Source organism: Uloborus diversus, chromosome 3 (genome assembly GCF_026930045.1).
Source record: "Uloborus diversus isolate 005 chromosome 3, Udiv.v.3.1, whole genome shotgun sequence".
NCBI lineage: Eukaryota > Metazoa > Arthropoda > Arachnida > Araneae > Uloboridae > Uloborus > Uloborus diversus.
Window position 1 is genome coordinate 154,852,980 of NC_072733.1, and position 27,452 is coordinate 154,880,431.

A 27,452-nucleotide genomic window follows, 5' to 3' on the forward strand; every position below is an offset into this window, starting at 1 on the left:
GCTTAAATCACCAAAGAATGCATGCATGGCCATTCACAAGTAACGAAATCGTCTTCTAACCCATCAAATCCACGAGTATGACCAAAGAGGACCAAATTCAGGGTGAGTTTTGAGTGATGAACAAAAATTTCAAATTATTTAGTAAGCAATACTTTTACTGACATTTTAAGGTAGAATCATTGACTATACTTTGGCAATCTTCATTTTTGACGGATATGTTTACAGCTCAAAAGCTACTTTTTAGTTTACTTAAAACTTTTTTGAAACAGATAAATCGCGTGTTCCGATTTTCTACCAAGTTGAATGTCTTGAAAAGTGTCATCTGAAACGGCACCATGTTATATTCCATTTCTTTTTACTTTGTTATTTATCTAAATTTAACTTTTCTGTAGTTAATAATTTATGGGGAGAGCGCACATCCATAAAATATCCAACTGTCAATCGTATTACAGTGAAACCTGTGCAAGTTGACCACCTGCGGTGCATTACTTTAGTGGTCAACTTAAACAGGTGGTCAACTTACAGAGGTCGATTTATATGATAAGGGCTAATTCCGTGCCTGAAAAAAGCGGTCAACTAAGACAGGTGGTCAACTTACAAGGGCGGTCAAATTACAAGGGTGGTCAACTTCACAGGTTTTACTGTATAAGGCTGTGTACGTTTCCCCGTAATTATGTCATTGAACTGTATAACTATTTATATTTGTTATTTGCTATTGTTCAAAATTTTATCGAGAACATACTGTTTAAAATGTAATTTATATCGTTGTATCAGGCCTCTGCAGTGTCCGCAATAAAAAGGTTTCTCAGCTTGATTGAATTGTAATTTTTGAAATGTACTGATAACAGGAAATGAAAATTTTATTTTATTCGAATATTAATGCAATAATTCAGTATCAATACCATAGCTACATTTTCGGTTTCAGATGAAACTAAACAATTAACCTAAATACAAATCATTTTATTTCCATCAAAAAGATACTTGCTAATAATGAATAGAGTTGTTATTGCGCTAAAAGAAATAAATGGGATTGCCCAAAATATTCATAAAAACATAATTTTGTAAAAAATAAAAAAAAATATCCCTAGTACGATGAAATTTCATTCTTGCTTCTAAGCTAAAGCTTTTTCAGTGGTTCTTCTTTGCAGGAAGCATTCCAGTTTTATATTTCCCTAGGCCAATACATCCTAATAAATAAAACATTTTTATTCAGAAAGAATATATTTTGGCAGTAAGCAAACTATAACGTATATGTTCTGTTCTATTTTTTTATTTCCTAGTTATTTATTTTCAAAAGAAAAAAAAATACGCTTTGAGATGCTATAAAGGCAGAACTTCCATGTGGTCTTTTGAAAATATTGACTTTGAAAGCAATTCAGATGATAAAAAAAGTTTTATGAAGGAATAAAACCTCTAGTTGGCTTCGGAAGCAATTTTTTGTACAACAGTGAACAGTATTTTTGTTCACAGGCAAGTGTTTTTAAAATATTTTTGAGCTAATTATTTTTATAGGATTTGAAACAATAAATAGTAGAAACAAACTAAATTTGTTGGTTAAATTATTCACCAGAAGTTACAGTGTTGATTTTTAACCCCTTTCCCTTCAAACATAAGTTTATTTTTCGTTTTCATACTAACAGTAGAAAACTATTTCAAATTACTTTTTCAGGGGTATTTTTTTATGTGCGCTAAAACTTCCTTATTACTTCATCTAACTTAATAATAAGTAAGGCATCATTTTAAAGATGTTTACAACCCCTAATCAGCTGAAGATAAAGTCAATTCACATTTTAGCTGTTTTTGAAAAAAAAAATGATGGGAAAAATTCAGCAGATAGGGGAGTGTGGGCCACAATCAGACATTGTAAATTCAAAAATAAATACAATTCTGACAGCTATCACCACCTAGGAGGAGTAAACATAACCAAAATACTTCCCAGAATTCCTAGTTGAATGCTTTTCTATGCTTTTGTTCTGCAGAAAAAATAGATACTGTTTGGTCACACTGAAATTTATTTGAATAATTTCTTGCATCTATCATAATCTTGAAAAACTTCAACATTTAAGCTTAGTGCTGTAGTTTATGTTGTTATTGACACTTTAATTTTCTATTATTCAGCTACATTATTTTCAACTCATGGTTTGATTTAATGGTATGAAGCAAAAATCTTTATTTTGTTGCTTGGGCCACAATGAGACAAATTTTTTGGGCCACAATGAGACGTCTCATGGTGGCCCAAGAAGCAGTAAGCAATTACTGGGCCACAATGAGATACTTTTCATCGAATTTATAAAGCCTCGTAACTTTTTTTTTCTAATATTAAATGAGCTAAATTTGGTGCAATATACTATTATTTGATACCTTTAATGTAATCAAATATGTCTCTGTGCTTTAGAACTCACCAATATACGAAAAATGAAAAATATGTGTTTTTTGTCTCATTGTGGCCCACTCTCCCCTATAGCAAAAACCAATATTGTGTAGGAAATTGATACATAATAACACAGTTACTTCAAAAACCATTCTCAAATAGATGCAGCCTTGACACATATAATTTGATAACATAAAATAAATTGATGTGTGATATTTTGATAACAGAAGAAAAGGAAAGCAAAATAAAATGAGAAATGCTTTTAAAACGTTAGAAAAGTAATAGATTTTTAAAAAGTCAAATAATTCTGCGAAGAAAAGTAAGATCTCGTAGGAAGGGAAGGAAGGATTTTTTTTTTTTTTTTTTTTTTTTAATATACTTTAACCTGAGATTGCAAGTTGTGTGACGTTAAGCGAGAAAGATATTAAGTTATTTCTTAGCGGAGTACTGCAATAATGGATGATGTAGAGCACGATGGATGATGTAGAATAAATGCCTTGGAATAAACTTGATGTGTCACGATGATTTAGTGCTTAGCTATGTAACTGATGTAAAGTGCTCACGGAGCAGTCCATCTTCTCTTTCAGCGAAGAAACGTCTTAATAGGAGCACCGATATTTCTCATTATTTCCTCTTTCGCTTTTTTTAATATCAACTATTGAAAGATATATAAACGCTTGCGCCATGAATATAGGGTGCATATTTCTCATTTATCAGTTATTTTTTTTTAAAGAATTCGTTATGTTGCCAAGGAAGAAAAAACAGTTGAGAGGCAAACCATTTTTAGTTGTGACTGGTTGTGCATTAATTAATCTTGAGAAATACCTCATGTGTTTTACAGGTGGTGAGGGAGCGAGTCTATTAAAAGTGGGATAGGTACGATAAAAGAAGAAACCGGAAGTTTAAAAATTTCCCCTCATAGTTCATTGCTCTACACCCCTCAGAACAGTGAAATCGTATAGTCAGCTTGCCAAGTTAAATTCTTATTTTGTGTGGGTCAGTAGTTCTTGTAAATCGAGGCCCTAGGTAGCCTAGTGGATAAGACTCTGGACCCAGAATCTGAGGGTTTCAGGTTCTAAGCCTGACACCGCCAAATACCCACCGAGCACGTGCGGACTGCAGAGTACGTGGTCGTAAAGGCTGTGGATTCGAAAGTACAGGGATCGAACGCTAGCAGTTAACTTAGGTTCAGGGTACTAGAGCTTCCTTTCCTCTCAGTATTGTGCGGATTTTGTGCAGGTTGCAATGAATCATTAGCCACGGCATTTAAAACTTAATGAAACTGGTAAGCAAGAAGGTTGCTGAAGTACACTTGTCAAGTACTTGCGGATCAAAGAAACGAAATTCTTAGCTTCTAAAAATTATCAGAAAGCTACTCTTGTAATATGCTACATGCTGCTAATGACAGCGTATGGTTCTATTATGTCTGTATAAGAGAGGCTATTGCTCATGATGATAAAATATTTTTAGTTATTGGTTAGAAAAAGAATAAGGCAATTTAACTTAAGAATCAGAGGTTACTTTTTTACATACCTCAAAGCATTTATTGTAGAGTCCCTAAAAAGATAACCAAAATTATTTTTGAATTTTATGAAAATAAATTACATGACTTCGTTTAACGCACTCGGTGAAGCCTTTTACGTGAGTAGTTTAAAGAGTTTTATACTAAATTAACTGTTCAAATTTTTAAACACATTACTGAAACGGTACAACAGGTTGGTTTTTTCCGTCGATGACGATAAGTTCACAAATTTATCAAGAAAATTGCAGGAAAAAAGGTTGCTAAATATGTCTTTCAGGTTGGCTCGTGAGTTTTCAAAAATAAGTAAACAAAACCGTTGTTTATCACGCATTACATTTTCAAATAAGAAATTTTCAAAAAACATCAACCGTTTTCTCTTTCTTATGGTTTCTTTAAAATAAAGGGACACTTTCTTCCGAGTAAAATTTGTTGCTTTCCCCCCCTTGAGTTCTCAAACATCGCGAGTACCAGGAGTTTGCTCAAGTTTCTAAATTATATGAAAAAATACTTATAGATAACAGTATAGGGGCAGTTGAGGAAAATGGAAACAAGCTCGATTACCATTGATTTTTAAAAGTAAAATATTGGTGAGTGAAGACTTATCAATTGTGTTGGCATCATCGGCTGTTTGAAGATAACACTAAAAAAAGTTGTTTTTTAAAGTTTAATTATCTTACAGTTTTCGCTCCAGCAGGTCCACAAATACTAAGTAACTAGGTTCAACTAAATAGTTGTATTTTTGATAAGGACGGAAAATAAAATGACTTGAATGGATTTCACTTTTCTTGCTATTTTTAATGTGCAGTTTAGGTGTTTCCAACTACCCCACACATGTTGTAACTCTAAGGGTAAATGGAAACACTAAATTTGAAATTTGGGAGGGGGAGTGGGGGATTCAAAATTCTAATGTAAATTACACTTTTTTGTTTATTTTACAAAAAAAAAAAAAAAAAAAATTGCGCGCAACTTCATTTTGAACCGACTTTAAAAAAGGAGGTTATGATTTCGTCTTGCGGCTTTTTATGTATGTTATTACTCCAAGAATACTGAACCGATTTGAAAAATTCTTTTTTTGTTTGGAAGTGTATACTTCCCAGATGGTCCCATGGTAATTTGTTCTGGATCTGATAAGGGGTCCCGGAGAAATCCAAGAAACTTTAAATTTCACACGTCGTACGTATTCCAGCTTACGTCAACGGCCGGAACACGTCACAGGTCACGTGGTTTTGCTGTAATCGGTGTATTTTCACACCTAAGGTTTTGGTTTCCTCTCGAACGATATTTAATTCTGCGGCACATTGGATGATTCATTTTCGCAACGCTGCGCCGCCTGTTATTTTTTAATAATTATTTCCAGTGGCGCACACAAGGGAGGGGTCCTGGGGGTCCGGACCCCTCCCTTGAGCTCTTGCATTTGTTTTTTCGTTTGATTTTTATTCTCTATATTTTGCTCGTACAATTATTCCAAACAAAGTTTACAACCATTTCAGTGCACTAATAGGAGAAAAAAAAAATCTCATATTAAAATATATATTTTTTTTAATTGTGCAATTTTCCTATAACGAATTACACGAGTGAGAGATCTTTCTTGACTTCGAGGAGGCTAAAAACATACCTAAGTAGTCCAATGTGTGATGAACGTTTAAATGGTCTTGCACTGCTGAATTCAAGCAATGTCACCATCACATTCTGAAGAAGTTATAAATGAAAACGAAAGAAAAACTAGAAAACTTTATTTCATTCCATGATGTTTTAAAAGCCTATAGAAACAGATTGGTAGCTATAAATGAATACACCATAATAATCATGCTTTTAGTTTGGTAATTGCTGATTATAATGATATTTTCTTTCTTATTAATTATGTTAATTATTTATTTAATAATTCATTTTTCACTGCTTTTTGTTCTCGCAAATCGATAAATTAAATGATTATGTTTGACGTTGTGTTGGAATGTGATATGAGAGTGGGACTTTCGATCCTGGACCCTCCCCTTACAAAATACCTGCGTGCGCCACTGTTTCTAATGTATTTATTACTGCGTAGCAAAGCAGTAAATTAAATATATTTTGCTGCTTTAATAGTTCAATAAATTACCTTAATATTTTATTCACTAATAAATAACTTTGTTTAGGTACTAAAATGTAAAGTTATTTAATTAATATTCCAGTTTTAAAATGTTATTAGTGTTCAATTCAGGAGGAATTAAATACAGAACACCCCTCCCCCACGATTTAATTTATATTCTTTAATAATATACATTATAACTGGTGTCTGATTTCTGAAATTTGACCAATATTCTAGATTTACTATTTCACGTTGCCGCCAGTTTAATTTGAAATTAGGGTTATACTAATTAGCAGGCTTCAAAAAAAGGAGGAGGTTCTGAACTTGTCGGAATTATTTTTTCTATATACAATGCGCCATAAATACTCGAAGACACCTGTCACGGACGTGCACGGGGGGGGGGGAACCTGTTGGCCAGAGTCTGAAGGGGGCCCAATATTTTTAAAACTAGGGGTGAAATATAGGGGTAAACAATATGGAGAGGGACTCGGAAAAGTCATTCGTGACGGGCCCCAAAATTTTTGTGCAGGCCCCTGTCTGTACCGACAAGGAAAATTCTTGTTTTGTTTGAAACGGTACACTTCCTCGGTGGTCTAATGGTAATCAAGTTCGAGTTCGATGAAATTGAAGGAACTCTAAATATCATACTCACATTTAAATCGATTTGTACTTTATTAACTTTGTATATCGTCTCACTTACTGAACCGGTTTTTTTCGTTTAGTGGTGTTTTGTTTAGGGGTGGTCTAACTTAGGTTCTAAATCTTTGATTTACCCTATTTGTTCTTTAGAGAAAAGTTATGGGTAAAAAACAATAAATTTCATGTAATTTCCCTCACAAACGATTAAATAAAACCCATTGTTAAAAAAAGGCCATAAAACAAAGTTATGCACTTTCTATACCCATGGTTAAAGAAAGCACTGAAATAAATTATTATTAAGAGTAATCATAGTGAAAATTTTAAATCAAAGATTCTCTGAAGCAAACATAGAATTCATTCTAGGGGAATTTTTTATCTTCATCTATAATGGGGCCATGTGAAGAAACATGCGACTTTTATCACGAGTTACATGACACGTATTGCGAAACATAAATTACATTTTAGAATATTACAATTTCAAAATTTACAATTTTACAAATTTAAACTTAAAGCGGTTTCTGTTTTTTTTTTTTTTTAGTAATTCGTGCATTTGCTTTCCGAAAGCAAACTTTGATAAAGTTTAACTAATGATGAAAAAAAATTTTTTGTACATAGTTAAGGATTCGAAAAAGCCTTTCCTCACAGTCGTCGGAAGTCTCCGAGACGCTGTGTTATTCACACCACTACAAAGTAAAAAATAAATTACTTAAAAAAAACCGTCTTCAAAAAACACCTAGGAACTAAAAAACAAAAAATAACTAATTACACTTACATACTATTTCCTACCCAAACTTAGAAATGAAATTTATTTTACAATTCCAGCACAAAAATCAACTAAACTAAACACCGAATTATAAAATAAACACTGATTTTAGTTACTATACGATGAATTATTTTGAATACCTAACTAATTATATACGATCTCTTAATTTTTAATAACCTTTTGAAGTCGGGGCCTCCTATAAACTATTACCTAACGTAACTGAGTAGGTTTAGTTTTAAATGCTAATTTCGCGTTAAGTTTGTGTTTGATTCCGGATTCGGTGGGCTGTCAGTTACGTTAGGTAGTAGTTTAATAGAAGGCCCCAACTTCAAAAGGCTATTAAAAATTAAGAGATCGTATATAATTAGGAGTAACGTTTCACCGCACTTTCTTGGAAAGTTACTCATTTTTAAGTGTAAGTTCTCATCACTTTCTGTACATTCAATTACACCTTATATATGTCACCTTATATATGGGGGGGGGATTACGAAAATACCGCACGGGGTTTCCCTTATGAAAATCCAGTTTACGTCGGATTTTTGCCAAACATGGCACAGAGATCCTTTGACAGTCAGGAATTCAGAGTTTTTTTTTCACTCCAATGGGGGGGGGGGAGGCCGGGTGAACCATTTGGGGGGCTTCCGTCGGAAAATCAGTGAAACAGAATTTCTACATTTGGTAATTACAATGACTGAATTTTTGGAATTTAAAAAAAAAATCCCAAGATGTCTAAATTTTAACTTTGAGTCATGAAAGTACTCTTGCTACACACTGACGGCAAATTTTTACACTACTTTTTTTTAAACAATTTTTTATCTTGTTTTTTTATTTTTTGTTATTTATTTTTATTTATTTATTTATTTATTTTATTTATTTATTATTTTTTTATTTTATTTATTTATTTATTTATTTATTTTTTTTTTTTTTGAGCCTGATTGTTGAACATGCGTCACTTGACGCAACTTATAATTTCGAGGTAGACCGTGCAAAGTCGGGTAATGCAGCTAGTAAAATTAATAAAATTAAATTAAAACTGCAGCACTGCTAGAAAATCTCTAGTACACTACAATCCCATAAATGTTTCTAGTAACCGATATCACTTCTTCTTAAGTAAAGTTGTAATGTTACTTAAGAAAAAGTTGTATCAGTAACAAAAAGAGTCGCAGTTTCGTAGAGAGTAATACACACTTAACAAACAAGAATTTTAGATATACAAGAATGGTAAATTTAATTTATTGCTATTATATGAAACCAACAGAAAGTTTTATTTATAAAAGATTGATCTTACTGAAAAAGACTATAACAATATATAATCATCACCATACTTTTTTCTTACCATTTGTTAGTTTAGTAGGGTTGTTAATAAATTTATTTAAATCCCATGCGAAAAAAAATCGGTTAGAATCGAGATGTAAAAGGTAAAATTAAGTTCTATTGTTGATGTGGGTTAACATGTAGCCTATGTTACTCAGGCTATAATAATGAATCGATTAACACCTTATTCATAAAAATCGGATAAGCAGTTTAGGCGCTACGGTGGAACATACGTAAATGCAAGGACTGCTTAAATCAAAACAGCCGAAAAACCGTCGCCTACTATTGTTGAAGTCGGTTAAAATGTAGCCTATGTCACTCGGGCTATAATAACGAATCAATAGGGAAGTTGCAACCTATTAAATGTTCATATTTTGGCTATTGGATATTGTTAATTGACCCTCAAAACTAAAAAATTCACCATCGCCGAATATTAAAACACCGTGGTTGATTTTTAATGAATTTTTAAAAATCCACGCGCAAAAGTGCGCGCTTCTGAAACGTCACGAGCCTACGTCACAGGGCGCGAATGGGCAGCCTTCCGCCGAAGATCCCTTGTTTTCGCTAGGGACATTTTGAGCGCGCTGATATTTATATTTTTTAGAAATTCAATAATACTTTTGAACACACTATGGAGGCCGGATTCGTTAAAGCACAATCTAAATAATCTTCCTCAAGTAACACCAATGAGATATTCGAATATTTTCGAGAGGATGAGAGGTTTAATGTTCCAGAAACGCGAGGAGTTAAATGCGAGGAGAAAGCCTTTTACGTTTCGCCTTCGAAGTCGAATGCGTGACCTTCGCTTCTCCCCTATCAGAAGAGGGGATGACGTCACTTCCTATGCCATTTGACGTCACAAGAGCTTGAACTTTAAAAATTAATTTAAAAAAAACTACTTATCGTATCGCAAAATTTTTTTCACCTATGATGTTCATACATGTTACTCTATCATATAAAAATAAAATTGAAAAATCGAAAACTTCCCTATTGACAGCTTATTCACCAAATCGGATGAACAGTTTAGACGCTGCGGTGGAACATACGTAAATACAAAAACATAGACTGCTAAAATCATAACCCTTCCTTTTGGCTTCGGCATAGTCGGGTAAAAATGGGCACAACAAAAAATGTATTGAAGATTTAAAAACGCAATTTTAAGATATCTTTTGTCAAGTTGAGGGAAAGTCAAGTCCATTTTAATCCATTACATACACGCTTAAAAAGACTAAAATTAGTACACGGATGAAATGATTTTTGATAGAATAAGTTTCTAATTTGCGATATCATGAAATTAAAAAATGTAAATATACATGCGTACATATCTTTAAATTTATAAAGAACTTCTAAAATTAAGTTTTAGGACACCAAAGGACTCTCTTTAGAAATTATCAATTATTGCTTCAGAAAAAAAAAACATTTTTAAACCACAATGTGCATTATTCTTAGATTAAAGTATTAACATACATTAATACTGCTATATTTTTTTACTAAGTGAATCATTTTAATTGTTTAAAGCTTTATATACTCCCATTTTCAGAGCATATTGATAAATTTAATACTTGTAATGTCATTCTAAGGGGCCCCTTTTGCTAGAGAGCATCTTGGTTTTCCTAAATTTTTGACAATGGGTGTTTCAATGGATGATCACTTTTTTTTAAACATCTCGGGCCGCTTTTTCAGAGGGGGTCTATTGTTGGGATATCCACTAGCACCTCCTCCTCCCCCCCCATGGGGTACCCTGCCTTTAGAAAGTATCTTAAAACAGTTATAATTTAGTTTGTAAATTTAAAACACAATATTTAAAATACCATGAGAAATGGTTGATTCATTCTGGAAATAAATTAAATTTTTAAGTATTTTTAAAACTCTTTTTTTCATTCAACATATTTTTTTTTTTCAATACTTGCAATTCTATCAATCTGCCACAGATTTGTACTAAACCACACGAGATATATTATTTGATCTCAATTAATACAAAAATTATATAAAGACTGCAAACCTTAAAAGCATGTAATTTATGTTTGGAGAAACGTAATTTTAAAATGGCAATGCGTAAAACAATTATTTATGAGTTCTTTATCTTAATGTGGAAAAAATTCTACAAAAAAAAAATATAGCAAAATTGAAAACATTCCACATCACACTACTTTCGGTAATTCCGGATTTAATTTAAACAGGAAGCAAGCAAAGTCAAGTAAAATTTCGAGAGGTTTAAAAAGATTGAAGCTACGAAATATGTGCTCATGATTTCTTACATGTATCTGACAAGGTTATATATCCATTGATATTTTGTGATAAAAGTATGTAGAAAATAATAATTTACTTCATGTTAAAAACCTTGTTCATCTTTCGGCTTCTACACAACAAGAAGTGTCGTCCATGTTGTTTTCGTTTACAAGAAGTTTACTGGCTCTGCGTCGGTCGCTGCGGAGTGTTTGAAAACTATGGGTGCAAGGTTCCTCCAACAGTTTGAGTTAAAAAAAAATAATTCTACACACTTCAGGATTTGTGTAACGTTACACCTATAAACCATGGTAACCTTACACATTTCTTTTACCGTGAAGAAAGTCAAAAAATCAAATTTTTCATTCCCAGCTACTCAAAGAATAGTATTGGACATAATGCACAACATTTTATCCCAAAATTCGTCCAAAAGGAAGGGAAGGATATAAATTTCAAACATAAAAATTCTGTTTCCATTTACCTTCTATTTCCCCTATGTAGTTTTCCGAATACAATACGTTTAATTATTTTTTTAAATATGCTTCAGACAATATTTTAATACTAAATTACGTCAGTACACTGATAGTTTTCATATGCAGGAGTGCCTATCAAGGGAAATTTGAACTCCCCCTCCCTCAAATGCTGCGGATCACCCCTCTCAAGAACGAGACCCTCCAAAATGAAGTTAAAAACTTTTAAATGGACCCCCGATCCCCCCTGAAAATTTCAACAACGCATTCTGCCCCCCCCCCCTTTAGTCGCGACACCCTTTCATACTATGATTGAAAGAAAAATTAGTTGAAACACATTTTGTTTCTTCTCTCTTTATTTAATCGGTTACGTCAGTAAAATTTAAAAAGATAGGAATTAATAGATACATACACCGATTGCTTTTCTTTGATTGTCCTTAAAGTATTGTCAATCCAGTATTTTCTTTTTCGGTTTTTAATTGCATTTATCTCTGATTTACATGCAAAATAAGAACAAAAGGTATTACAATTCAAAGTGCGTAATTTTAGTTTCATTAAAGTGTATCAGAAGGAACGACCGAGCAAATTAATATCCTAAACGCTTCATGCCCTCAGAGCAACGAAGCTTTTTGGGTGAGTGATTTACGCAGAAGGTTAACGTTTCGAAAAAGGGAAAATCTTTTCCGAGTAACAAATTCATATTTTACGTGTATCAAGAGAATCGTTTTGATGAATAGCTAAAAATACCTTTTGTGTGCTTTGTCCTATTATTTGCGCAGTTTAACGCTGTGATGTCAAAAGGAGGGTATGATTCTGAAGCCTAAAATAACATCAAAGTAAAATTTATGACAAAAATGGAAATATTTACTTTCGTACAACATCTCATTTCAATTTCTCAATTAAAAATTATTATTATTATTTTTTAAACTTTATTTTAGAAAACGTTTTAAAAATTACGGAAATTAACAAGGAAACTATCAGTATCCTTTTTATCTCATTTTACTGTATGAATAACAGTAAATACAGCAATAAACTCAAAGCAAGGGATATATTCTTTTTAATTTTTGTGCCATAGAAACACTACCCCGAGGCTCCCTCCTTGCGACAAATGCTAATGTTTTTTAAAAATTTCTTTTCTCTAGTCCTTCAGAGGAGGTGGCACTATCTTCAAAACTCCAAACGGGGTGGGTAATAGAAATGGTGGTCATATTTGGGTTCAGGGGGTCATTTCACATAACGACATCGTATGTAACATTTTATAGAAACGACGGATATTGAGAGTGTTGTTAAAGATTTTCCGTTGATGGAAAATAGAAAATCAAAATTATAGGTTAAGAGGAAAAAATCTTTTCAAGCGAAAATATATATGTACTATCAAGTATTTTAAGATCATATTTCTTTTTTCTTTTTCTTTTCAATAAAAGGTTTAAGAAATACTACCAGCGTACGCAGTTTTGAATCACGTTGCTTAAAATGTTTTTATTAAGGAAAAATATTACCTTTCATAATAAAATAATTTTTGAAAAATATTTATTAGAATTTTTGGATCATCAATGATTTCTGTTAAAGTAAGATTATATATTTAAAAAAGTGTAAAACATGTTTTAGATAATAAAATCCTGTTTTTGTTCTGTAAAATATTAAAAATGTCGGGGGGGGGTAGAGGGGGAAGGGGACAAATAGCAGGAGAATGTAAGAGGGGCGGCAAATGTGGTGTCTGCCCCGGGGGCAAAAAACCAACGCTAAGCCGCTGCTTCTCTCTCTCAGTAAAGTACCCTTCCGTATTATTTATATTTTTTAAGTTACATTCACATATGAAAGCAAAAAGATGTAAGTGGCAAAATTAAAAATTTGGAGATAACCAGTCCAAATGATAGGTGAACCTCTCCTCTGTCTTTTGGTAAGAGATAGTATTAGTGGCCGTGGTAGGTGCTGTAGTACAGCATGATTTAAAAAAAGTTCAATGAAAGCCTACCTAGGACGTTATCTTTAAATGCCTTTTACTCAAAACTTGAAAATGTCTACTTACATCCCTTTGTTTCTCACTGCCTCATATGTAGTTGAAGTTTAAAACGAAATTAATTAGCATGTTTATAATAAAGTATGAAGGTATATTTCTGCGGATGCATCACCCCCATTGTTTATCGCTTTTGTATATAGTGATATAGAAATGTATAATTTAGCATAAGTATCTCACGCAGCAAAAGATTTTTTTTTTTTTTTTTTTTGCAGATCTGTGTTACTGTTCTCCTCATTGTATCTGTGTAAACATCGTTGTGAAAATAATAGATAACTTATAGGTAACCTGTTATAAAAGCGCAGGAACTACCGCTTATTGTAAAATTTAACTGCTTCACCATTGTTTTTGCTGGCTGTGAAAATTATGTCATCCTCAAAATGCAGTACGTGAATTTATTGATTGTAATTACTGCCCCCATAGTTATCTTTCACAAGATTTGATTGCTGAAAAGGTTTTGATTTTTTGCAAAGTGTTATAACCTTGTCTTTGAAAAAAAAAAATCATCTAAAGAAATAAATTTTTTTACAGGTGTTAAGCCTAAACTGTTGTTTTGCAATTGCTGTCAGCAATCTGTCAGCAATATTTTTTCACAGATCTGAAAATAATATTTTTTATAAAAATAATTGTTCATCTTTTGTGTTGAATAGTTAAATTTTACTTTTCGTACAACTGATGTATTGCAGTGAACAAACAAAAATGTTTTAATAGATATTTGCGAATGCTAACGAATCATCTTTCGTTTATTACAGCGTCGGATCGCTACTTGCAAGATGTCTGGGTTCCTCGAGTTCGAGATCAAGCAAAACGTCGTGGTTCCGGTGACTGCACAGAAATTGATCAATGTCGTACGGTGCCTACAGAGTACTACTCGCGACATCAGGTGCTGAAAACCGAAGGTATAAATAAACTAATTTACAGTACTAATTTTAAAAGCAAAAAAAAATCATTAATTTAGCATTGTTATACATTTCGTATATTTCGGTCGCTAGTCGTTCGATAGCAGACACTAATAAAAGTGAAGCGTTTATCTTAAAACTGTGCACACATATTTTAAGTCTGTTAACTCATTTAATGGCTCGATATAATAAGGTGTAGGTAGTATTTCACTGCTGTTATTCCTTAAAATCAACTAATTGACTGTTTAATTTTGCTACACAAACTGATTTAACTGGAGCAGTTCAAATTGTGCTACAGTTATTTCATATACAGTCAGTATAGTTATGTCATAAGCAGTCCGAATCCAAATAATCGGTAGTCATGAGCAGGGCCCAATTAAAATTATGGATGGCCCTAGCCGAAATGCTTTTTTTTTTTTTTTTGGCTTTCCTGAAGTCAATCCTTACAGTTGGATAAAACATGCATAGCAGACCTGGATTTTGATTTCTAAAATAAAAAAATTATACTAAAAAACTCCATCAGGTGGAGTTTTGGCTTTGCAATAGTGTTTTGTTGCTAACAAATTAGGTTCAGTAAAACCATTGTTGAATTTAAAAAAAAAATGATACCAAAAGTTGCCACGAAGAAATTTTGGCGAGTCACTTAAGATGTCTTTTTTTCCCCCGACTATATTCATGCAGGATGGTGCATCATCTCACATTAGGCATACAGTGTGTTGCAGAAAATTGAAATTACCCCCGAGCCTTTAAAAAAATCTGATCTATAGATAAAAATACAAAAATAAAAACGTGTCCAATTCATAACCACTCTCCACTATATCAGTTTTTCTTCATCACAGACTCCCAGAAAATTCATCACCGTTTATTGCTGATAAAATCATATAAAATTTTCATATTTTAGGGGAGGAGGGCGATTCAAAAGCATTATTGTTGACAGTTGTAATACTGGCAACCATTTTTTATGCTTGGTGTGAGAAGAAAAATTAATAGCGTTTTCTTAATGAATCAGCTTATCTTCAAGGATGAATCTACACTCAACCCATAAAGCAAAACTGATTATAGAGTAGGGAAAAGGGAGCACATATGAACTTTTTTTTTTTCATTTCTTAATTTCTCAGAAAATATTTTCAATTTTTAACAGAAAAAGGCATGATTGAATAGTATTTCCTTTGTGCCATGGAATTTTTTCAGATTTTTAAAAAATATATTTCTATACTTCATGGATTTTTTAAAAAATGTCTTCAATTGTTCACATGTGCCCCTATAGAGGGGCCGATGTGAACAAGCACGGGGCACATGTGAACCCGATCAAAAAATGCAGGACTGACATCATATTTCAACGAAATACTCGTTATAATGAAACATATACGTATATACTAATTACATTCAAGTGTTTGTAACCTATACTGAGTCAGTTTGAGTTGCAGAGAAGCTGTCATTAATAAAATATTTTTTTCTGAATTATAGAACTCTGCTCACTGTCAATTTTTGAAGTTTCATAGCATGTTCTAATAAATGGATCGACAAGAAAAAATCTTATAAGACTAAACAATACGCAGAATATTTTATTATGTAAAGTATATTTTTGTTATGTAATGCGTTTCAGCTTCCTACAGAAAGTGATGATGAATTTTAAAATTTTTCTAAACTTCAGTTTTTAGTTAAAGGAAAATATTTTGTATTTATTTTCCGTGCGAATATTATATGACATTAAATTTTTTAGCCAACTATGTAGTAATTAACGAATTAAAAAAATAATAATAAAATAGATAATTAGTAAATATGTAATAATAATTAACAATAAATTTACAAACTGATTGTAGCAAAATAATAATTATAAATCTCTACATTTCTTTTAACACGTATAATAAGCGTACACTAACATTTATATTTGCGGAGAGGCTATGGGAGCTGTTCACGTGCCACTACATGTTGCGTTCACAAGTGCCCTGGCTAGAACCTTAGAACTAATTTTCAAAATTAAAGAATTTTTAATTAAATGACAAAATTTAAACATTGGCATAAATTCACGTGAACGGTCATATAATAGTTTGCAATAATTAAATTTAGCTTATTAGTTCAAAATATGTTTTCACACGAAGAAGACAGTAATAAAAGTACATTAGCCTCTGTTAAAACAAAGAACATAAACTGGCTCCTTGCTCTAAAAGTTTGGTCAAGTAGTAGGACTGGTACTGCTATTACCTGAGAATTTTTAAAGATTTTTTGCTTGACGTTATCCTAGTGAAACGTACCATGTTCACATGTGCCCCCTTTTCCCCTACATATTGCTATAAAAAGGTGCTTATGGCATGTATTACAGAGGCTATTCATACATTTTTAGACGATGCGATGTATATTGTATTCACAAAACTAAATTACATAAATTTCTTGTGTTTTAAATATTCCGTTTGCTAGCCTTTACTCTGAACTAGATTTTGACATCTTCATTTCCTGGATAATATTGCCTTTTGAAGTATCAGAAGAGGTACTCTGTCCCATTCCTACTGAACAGCTTTTCAGTGTCCTGTAAGGGTTGTGGGACGACGTTTGGACAATGCAAATTTTAAAAATCCGAAAGCACAAAAATCCATCAGGAGATTTAGTTGGGATGTCAATGAAGGGTTGATAACGGATTTTTGTTTCATTTCTTTTAAGAAATTTACTGCGGATTTTCAAGTGTGTCTGCTAGCTTTGTTTTGATGGATTTTCACAGGTTAAGGGCACTGTTGATAAAGCGATGGTATTTCATTCAGAAAAATTGGCGATAAAATATGTTCGTGATATTCAGGGTCCGATAAACCAAAAGTGAGGCCCTAGGCCCACTATAATTTGGAAGCCTCCTAATAATCTGTCCCCAAAAATCTATAGTGGAATGTAGCGGTTGATTTACAGGTTTGGGGGCCCATCGAAATGCATTTTTGGAGGCCCCTATGCCTATCACAGAATTATGTTAATCATTTATCATGTTCATTTAATATTATGTGAATCTCCTTTGAGGCCTCTCCTAATTATGAGTTGGTAAATTTTTTACTGGCAGAGTGAATAAAAATTCTCACTGACGAAAGTTTTTTTTCCAATTAACAAGTCATTGTTTTGAAACTGTGTGCATTTCTCGTATACAGGGCCGATCCTAGGGTGTCGGCCGCCCGTGTGCAAAGACCTGATGTGCCGCCCCTGAAGAGCGATTAGCATATTTTGACTATAACGCTCATATAAATCTATATAAATCTTTCTTCAAATTTCTGTATCAAGTTCTAATTAAAAAAAAAAAAAAAAAAAAAAAAAACAGAAGGATGAATTTGTTAAAAAGGTAATAGTAGTAAAAACGCATTTTATAGTCTACCTTTGGTGACATCAGAAGAAAGACGGAGGAGGAAGAAACGGGGGGGGGGGGGGTATCGCCCCCAGAAAATATTCGAAATTGGCGTATGAAAAATAGTTGTAATTAATTTTTGGTTTTGTTTGGTTGCAAGGACAAAAGAGTCGGGAACATTCAAGGTCCATGGAGAAATTTTCAATATTGACGTCAAAAATTGCAATTTTAGGAAATTTTTCGAAACTTGAGGGGAAAGTAATGTTGGAGTTCTTTCCTAAAATTCATTAAAAATTAATTTAAATTGCAGCTATTTTTTGTGACCTTAGCAAAGGACCGATAGTGAAAGGATCGGCGCTCTCCCTGAAAATTTTCTGAAACGGAAGTTTTAAACAAGCAATTTTGGGTTATCGTTGTTGACGTTGCTGGAGGGAAGGAGATTCGATTGTCTCCTATCGAAAGTTTTCAAAATTGAAGTTTAAAACTCAAATTTAGGCTGTCTTTGGTGACAATAGGGAGTCTGGCATCTTTCCTCTGGTAATTTATCGGCACTATTGTTTCAAAAACACATTTTTCGCTAGATTTGGACACGATAGGGGAAAATATTCCGAACTGAGGAAATATTTTTCGGAATTAAAATCAATTTTAGGCTATTTTTTTGAAGGAAGGATTTTAGAGCTCTAAAAAGCGCAATTTTGTACTATCTTTGGTGACGTTAAGGAAACCAAGAAGCTTCAGCGGGATCTTTCTGAATATTTTTCGATATTAATATCTGAAAAATACAACTAAAGACTTGTCTCCGATTGATGAGGGATGCCCTAGAGTGCCGTGAAAATTTGCGTAAGCCATCCGGAATTTTTTAGAAATAGAAGTACCAAAATCGTATTTTAGGCATTGTTTGATAACGATGGGACAGAGAGCAGTTGGGGATTCAGTGTGCCCTCAAGAACTGTTTTTTGAAACTGAAGTCAATTTCAGGCTAGTTTAGGCAGGAAGGGTTTGGTGGCTTCACGGAACCATCTAAAAACGAAAGTTTGAGCTATTGTGATTACGTTAAGGGGGATCCGCGGTATTTCTCCCAAAGTTCTTCGAAACTGATGATTGAAAAACGCAATTTTAGTTTGTTTTTGAATACGTTAAGTGGGTAGGATTGGGGGGCCTCTTTAGAGACGCTAATTTAGACCATCTTTGGTAGTAATCTTAGGGAAAGAATTTCAGGGCCCTCTACCGCAAAAATTTCAAAAAAGAAATTCGAAAAATACCATTGAGCAATTTTTTGATGACGTTAGGAAGGGCTGTCCCCAGAAAAGACATTTTGGATTTTGGAGCCATCATTTTTAAGCTATGTTTGATTACATTAAGGTAGAAAGGGTGAATAAGAGACTTAATTGGATCCTTAAAATCGGTGGTTCAACCAGCGAAATTTTCCGGAATTAAAGTCCTAAAAACGCAGTTTGAAGCCTTCTTTAGTCTCGTCCAGAGGCGTAGCTAGACCCGACTTTCGGGGGGGGGGTTACTTTATATATATATATATATATATATATATATATATATATATATATATATATATATATATATATATATATATATATATGTATGTATGTGTGTGTAAACTTTTTTTAGTATTAAAAGAAATAAGAGGGAGGTGAATCTTACATATTTGGAATGGGGTGCCCCAAGTCCGATGCTTGCGTCAAACAAACAAAAGCAAAGAATTTTTTTTTTGTCTTTAATGTTGTGGAAAATTCAACTTTTTTTCATTTTCCCTACCTTTAATTTAAAGTGAAATTTTCTGGCAACGGGGATCTTGTCAAAAACAGTCTATCCAAATCAGTGGGAAATCAAATATCTGATGAGCGTGTTCCGTTCATTTCAGTGTGACTGATTAATTTAGAGTGTAACACACATCTACAAAAGCTGGCCTCCTAGAAAGCTAATACTAGATACTTCCATTTCCGCCTTTAAACTGGATGTTTGGCTTTCAATCTCATCGGTGATCAGACTATAAAGACTATTTTTACTAACTTCGTTTGCACTAAAAGTATGAAATAAAATAAAAAAAGACTTCTTGAATTATAAAAAATGAAATTGCTTTTCATATCGTTATATTTATATGTTGCTTTTTACGTATTCACATTTGGGCTAATTCTAAAGCAGTTAATAAAACTTGAATTAAAAAAAATTAAGGAAGAAATATAGATGTTAGAAAGTCACTCGCTCAAAGCTGCATACCATCTGTTCTCCTCTCAAGTTTTTATTTTTAATTTTATTACCTGCTTTAGAATTTACATAAATATCTATCTGAGAGAGCAACAGCAAATTTCGAGTGTTATAAACAGAAGTCTTTTTTATTTTCTACTTTTTAAAGCGAACCAAGCTAACAGAAATAATCTAGATTCATTTCGTTTTTAAACATTTTATTCGTGTAATGCTATGCAATTTTTCTTTTGAATTAAAATAAAATTGCCTTTAGAACGGTCCGATGGCTTTGCAGACTGTACTTCGTTTTCTTCAGACGACATTAACTTTCTCTTTTTAAAGCAATCCTTTTCGTCATTTTCATTTTTCTCTTTGGGTTTAAAAAAAGCTTGTTTTGCTCGCTTCATTATGCAGCAACTTTCACTTAGAATGTACTATTCTAAACAGACTGTACGTTTCCAAAAGAATATTTAGTTAATACTGGTTGAAAAATCAATGTGGATTGCAATGGATACTCTGGTTAGCAAAGGCAGTTTTGACTATGACCTTTGACACACACGAGACCAGATCAACAAAAACTTCTATCGTCTCGCATTCTGGTTATGCTATCATTTTCGGATTCGAAGCCCTGTGATCTTTAAAGCAGCAAACAAAAACATTTTCTTCAACTCAGAAACAGAGGAATTGTCTTCAAGAGCGGATAGCTGAGGAGCAGTGGAAAAAAGGGAGAAATGCGAGGAAGATTAACAAAAGGACAGTCGTTTCGCGCACTTTCTTGGAAGAAGAGTAAAGGGGTGAAATTCAGAGGTTTGACTTGTAAAACTTTTCAATTTCATGGTTAAACGTCATTCAAGTAAAAAGCCATTTCGCTCTGTTATCTGGATTAGTACTGTTCTTTGGTTGCTCTCTTTCTTAAAATTGTGATTCCTAAGAAAAACGAAATGATAGGAGTGATAAGAAAGTATACGATTTTTTTCAAGTGATGAAAAAAGGAAAATCGTAGAATATTGGCCAAGTTAGATTTGCAGCAATTGCTAACCTCAAGAGGATAAATAATGAATCCAAAAAAAATCAGGGACCAAAAATCAATAAAAGACTTTTTCTTGAAAAAAGATATGCTTAAAGTTTCTTTTACTGTCAAAATGATTCCTTCAACTCGCAATAAAGCACTTAATAATGTAATAAAGGAATAAATACCTAACAAAACTAATACAGAGGAATTTTATATCAAAAGCCCATATTGTCTTTAGTAACGATTTCAAATTTTCACCATCATATTCCAAATTTCTATAAAGTTTCTTAAAGCCCCCGTATCTCCAAACCTCTTTTTCTCGATTTTTTTTTCTTTCCTGTGAAATTCGAAGTATACAGATTCGACTGTATGCAATATTCCCACTGTGCCGCTCATAAAATTAAACAAATTTAACGGTTTGCAGAATCTATGACAAAGAAAGGCTACATATACGTGGATGTAACAAATCAATCTCATTTCTAAAGCAAAGTGTCAAATTTCACTCAATTATCAAAAAATTGTTGCAGCAGAGGGAGGTGTCTTTATACTTGAGTCACTCATGGAACATGGAGCAGATTTTCAATGGCATTGGGGGGGGGGGGGGAACAAAGTGAGTTTTTGACCTTTGTTACTCAGAAAAAAGTCGATTTGATTTTTTTCTTTTTCTTCTTTTTTTTTTCTCTTTTTTCTTTTTCTCTTTTTTTTTTGAGACAAACGTTTCGGGGGGGGGGTTGTCCCCAAACCCCCCTTATCTACACCCCTGATCTCGTCAAGGCATCCTTTTGGATCTTCGTTTTGAAGTCAAACTTAAAATTTGCAGTCCGGGGCAAGGGCCCTGTCCTCCTACTTGATCTGAAACAGACCAGTTCATTCGTGATTTTAATTAGAAAAATTGCAGTAAAGGGGGAAAATTAAAAATTTTAGTTCGTTGATTATATATGTTTGACTCTCAGGTCAGGGGGGTCGCAATTTTCCATTGTCTCTCCAGTCTCTACGCATCTACGACTGCTGAACACAGAATTTGTTGTTTGAAACACTTGCGAAAGTATTCTATCAGCATAGTTTTTTTTTTTTTTTTTAAACATAAAATGTCTTCAATGTTAAAGGTCAATAAAAGCTTGGGAGGCTGGGGATGAGCATTAGTGGTCTTTAGAAGGCACCCTTTCATGCTTTGGGGGGTGGGGGGACTTCCGTCATTGCCCCTCCCCTGTATCCATGCCTTATTACCAATTCTGTCACAAATTTGGCAACCAAATAAAGCATGTGAATAAAGAGTTGATATTAATGGATAATTGAGCAACACAATGTGCTCTAACATTGCATTTTTTTAAATATGCTATGTTGTTGGAAAATTGCACCTAATTTGATAATTAAACATTTAAAATTCTGCATATTTATTCGACTTATTATGTCATCTTGTGAGAAATTCTTGAGGAATTTTGCTTGATTAAAAGAACTATATGATGCGGCCTGCGGCCGCCCCTTGCTTTGGCCGCCCTTGTGCGGTGCACACTCTGCACACCTGCTGGGATCGGCCCTGCTCGTATAGTTGTAATGCTATGCATAATTCTTCAAGTAATTTGGGGCTCCTTAAGAAGAGGGGGCCCCAGGTCCGGGCCTAGCTGGCCTGTGCAGTAATTAGGCCCTGGTGATAGTACTTGGAGTTAATCTTGACATTTTTTCCCACTCTCTTTATTTTTAATTTACCACTGTATGGAAAACCATGAGCAATCATGAATCCCTTTGAAAAACTTTCTTTCGATTATTTGAACCATGTACTTAAATTTTTTTCTCCCCTTTTATGATTATGAATGGCTCTTTTTTTACTGCAGTCATTTAAATGTACCCATGATTCATCTATAGTGGCAATTTTTTTCAATTTTTCTTTGGATAAGTGTTTTTCGTATAGAATTTTGCAGCATGTCCTGCGTTCAGCGATATGCTTTGGAGAAAGACGATGCGCATTGCGTTTTTTCGCTTTCTTAAGATTTAAATCAACGTTTATCATTTTGTTTACAGTAGACACAGAATATTTTAATGATTTTGCAACTGTCTTTTGACTAGGGGGATTTTCTTTTAACATTAAACAACGTACCTTTGCAACAGTCGAAGGCAGTGGCGGATCCACAGGGGGGGGGGCGATTGGGACTATCGCCCTCCCGCCCTAAAAGGTTTTTAAATTCGAAAAATTTCGAGAAGACCATTAAACCTCCCCCCCCCCCAACACATCACAAAAAAAATGCCTACAACTATATTTTTATGACTTTAATTCCAAAAATTTTCCAGAAGAGAGTCCCTGAACTCCTCTCTCCAATGTCATCGAAGATCATCAAGAATTTTGAATTTTTAAAACTTCAATTTCAAAAAATCGCCGGGATAGATTCTTTGAATCCCATTTCTTTACCTAATGTTATCAAAGTCACCCTTCAATTACGTTTTTAAGACTCCAGTTTCAAAAAACTTCCACCGGAGAACTAAAACCTCACCTCTTCCTAATATCACAAAAATATTTTAAACTGTTTTTGGAACTTTAATACCGACATATTTCCGGGGGAGAGTTTTGAACCTCATGCCTTCTCTTGTCTTACAAGAGGCGGGCCTTCAATTGCGTTTTCAGGACTTCAATTTTAAAAAAAAATCCGGGGAAGAGCCCCCGAGCCCTTCCCCTAACATAAGATCATCCTCTAACATTGCGTTTTTGAAGCTTCAATATCGAAAAGGTGAGGGAGAACTCTTGACCCCATTCATTCCCTTAATGCAACCAAAAATGGCCAACAATCGCCTTTTCAAGACTCCAATTTCGAACAATTTCCGGTGCTAAGTTCCGAACCCCGTTCCTACTCCCAACAATTTGAAAGATGGTCTACAATTACGTTTTCAGGACTCTTTCAATCACACACATTATTCGAGGGGAAAAAAATCATGCTTCAGTTCTCAAACATTTTTTAAAATTTTGTTTTCATTATCCCCCCCCCCCCCCCCATATAATGCATTTGACAATCGCTCCTCCCAAAGGATCGTCTGGACTCGCCACTGGTCGAAAGTGTCCGTTTTTTCCTTGGATACTAGTTTAGAATTCTGGTCTCGCTTCAGGCTCCAATTTGACGTTTTTTTCCCTTTATTGTTGACGATATTACCTATCGACACTTTAGATATCACTTAACTACGACTTTCACTTCGTTTTTGGATAACAGAATATGAATACTTCTCTTCGGAAAGAGCAAAAATATGGCCTTCGAACCATTGCTTCGTTAATAACGCAATTTTGAATAAAAACAAACCTTTCAAACCACAGACGATAATTTTAACTTTTAAAAACATAATACAATTGCAATTATTTCTTTTGTAGCAACCGATTTATTACCGCTAATCAAAATCGTCTAAAATATGTGCGAATAGCCTCTGTATAATTGTGTTGTAATAAGTTAGTGACTGGATTTCGACACCGAATATTCAAATACACTGTTAAAATTACAGGTTGCGTTTGGCACCTGTCAGGGGTGAAACGCTTGTTCATCAGCGACACCCGAAAAAGAGCCGAAATTGCACCCTTAGCAAGTGTGAATAACTGGCTCCCTTCACCCAACGTGCACCGTAGGTGAAAAGATGGTACCCTAGGTGAGAAAAATGGCACCTTTATTGCTTCCTATAGGGATTCCCCCCCCCCCCGTGTTGTGTGCGTTTTTGAATACAATTGTGTTTTATTTATTTTGATTTATATATACGAAGGCATTTGATCACATTTCAACTTTCGAACATAGTTTAGAAGTGTTCATGACTTTAATTTGTCTGTTCGTGCACTAACTTTCTTATATTCACACTTGAATTGCTCAGTAATTAATATGTTGTTGACAATTTTTACTATAATCCGTACCGAAAATGAACAGGGAAGTTATTTATCAATCATTTGCCGGAACAACCAGAAATATTAGGTAACATTAGATTAGAATCATAGGAAAATAAAAGCGTTTCATAAACGTTTAAAATTTTAATCGAGCGTAACTTATCAATACTTATTATAAGATTCGATATTTGAGTATCCTTATGCGTACAAGATAAATACTAATTTAAAAGCCCTACTTTCTAATGTAAAGTTTTCCGTCAGATTAAAAATAAAAACGAGCAGATAACTACATTAGCTTCATGCAATAACGCCTGAGAAAGATACGTTAACCAAAACACGATGTGAAACATGAGTCAAACGCTGAGTGAGAGATTTCTTTTCACGCAGTTTTTTTTTCTCTGCCTTTGCTGCTCTGTTCGTTTCCACTACATAGTTATTTCATTCAGAAGAAATAGACATTGGTATATAGGCTGTTTACGTCGATGCATTTTTATTCCGGAATTAGCAATTCAATTATCAGCTGATTTAAACGTTTTTATTTTTAATGTTGTTGTTGTTCAAGATAGTACTGATAGATAGTTTTAGGTAACAGTTTTGCAGGATATAAATAACAAGACATTAAATGTTTAATAAGGTAAACGGAATAATAAGAGTTGTCAACATACTTTAAATATGTTCGAAAGTTCAAAGAACTGCAATATGATCAAATGCCTTTACTTACGCGAGATTTCGAAGATTAATCCACGAAATTTTCAGTTTTGTACTTCATTCAATGTGAAAGTAAATTTCGTTGCAACTTCCTTCGTTCGCCATTCAAACTGAAGTTTCGTTGGACGATAAGTCAGAGCGCATGCGCAAGGAGTCGCTCTCCTATTGAATGGTCTTTTAGCACTTTTGTTGACGTCGTTCACCCACTAAGGAACCAAAAGCACCTTAACGACACTTCCTAGCCTCTGTTTCACCCAGAGGCACCGTTTTTTCACCCTTGGGTGAAATTCTTTACCCTGTGGAACTCCTAGTTTTAACAGTGTACAAATACTTAAAACAAAATTTTTTACTGCATTTCTATGAACAAAGTACTTTTGTATGGAATGTTCATTAACTCAGACTCAGGGGTTCTCAAACCTTTTGACCCTTTGAACAATGGCCAAAAAAATTTTCTAGGGGGGGGGGGAGGGTTTTAAAAATGGAAAATTATTGCTTTCTCCGCTTTCACTTATAATGAGAAAATGTTCAATATATTTAATCAAAGAGTTTCTATGGCTTAGCAATTATTCATTTATAACACTCCGCTGTAAAACAACCAATAATTCCGACTGATATCGCTATGACTTTAAAACGTAGAAATTGGGGAAAAGCAGTATTTTTTTTAATCATTCGTTTCACTTGAATCTTATATTCATTTTATGTGGTGCTTTTTCGCGAGATCATTTAAAACTTCCTCTTCATGTCTTTATCATCATGTCCTCATCAATATCTTTATGAATTTCAAATTCGTTCAGTTTCAATCTTTCAATGAGAATTGAGCCGCAGAAAATGCCGTAGGTTTCTCTAAAAAGGATTTACGCAGTGCTGAACGTGAATATTACTCGTTTTTTACGAATTGGGAAATAATTTGTAAGGGGGGAGATGAATGTGTTCAAGTAATGGGAGGGGTTTTAACCCTAAAACCCCCTGACTGCACCACTGCCTTTGGAGAATTAGAACTTTTTCATGGCACCCCAGTGTCCATCTCTATTGTATAAGCACCAAATAAGACCACCCTGAGGTTCATAACCTAGTATCTCGCTCATTTATGATAGAATTGGCTCCAGTTTTTTCATGCTTCCCAGATGACTCATAAAAATAAAGAAAAAAATTAAACAAGTGAAAATTTAAGTTTTAATTATGTTTTTCAGCAGTTTTAACAAAGAAAGAAGGTTTAGCCTTATTAGGAACATAAATTACATATTAACAAGGACCCATGTAGATGCGAAACTTACCGTAAAATAAGGTCAGGTAGTTTTTTCATCACTCTTCCGTAATAACTTTTATTACCTGGTTTCTGTTGCCTGGTAATGAGAAACTGCTTTTTGATGGTAATGAACCCACAATCTATTGAATTTTTACTATGATACATCAATGAGGGGTATGTGAGATGTATTATTGGTGTATATGACCTAATTTTGCACACCCACCTTAAACAAAGATTGATATCATGGACAAATCGCGGCACCCCTGGGGGCTGTGGCACCTACTTTGAGAACCCCTGCATTAACTACTAAATATACTAAATGAAATATAATTCGTTGTAACTTTTATATTAGGTCCGAGCTACATCATTTCTCCAAGCTCTCAAGGTCAGAAAGGCGCTCCAGTGTATGCATATCGTCCAGGTACTACGGTTCAACAACAGAAACCTTGGCCTACTAGAGCTCATGATGGATCAATGGAGTCAAAATCAATTTTGAAATCCCCAAGGCGTAAAACATCAGCTAAGAAAAAGTAATTTCAAATGCACAAGCAGATTTTACTCCAAGATTGATGTCTTAGGACCATCTGAAAACTGCTTGTACTAAATATATCAAAAATCTTTTTAATTTAAAACAGCACATAATTTTAACGAGAAATCAGAATGCTTACATTTATAATAAAAAGATAACATAGGCTTGATTTTTTCAATTTTGAAAATTTTGTTTGTTTAATTCACGATACAAAAGAAAAGTAGTAATGATTTGAGGGAAATTTGTCCTCTAAAAGTTACTACATGAAATAGTAAATTTATAAATGGACAGGGAACATGTAATAAAAAGACA

General features: G+C 33.6%; 1 protein-coding gene across 1 annotated transcript; it reads left to right on the top strand.

Annotated features, from left to right (window-relative positions):
- Positions 1–27,452, top strand: LOC129219204 (uncharacterized). Its single transcript, XM_054853530.1, has 3 exons — positions 1–102; positions 14,140–14,286; positions 26,964–27,452. Exons 1-3 carry the CDS (start codon positions 78–80, stop codon positions 27,143–27,145), a joined length of 354 nt encoding a protein of 117 aa, XP_054709505.1. The 5' UTR covers positions 1–77; the 3' UTR covers positions 27,146–27,452.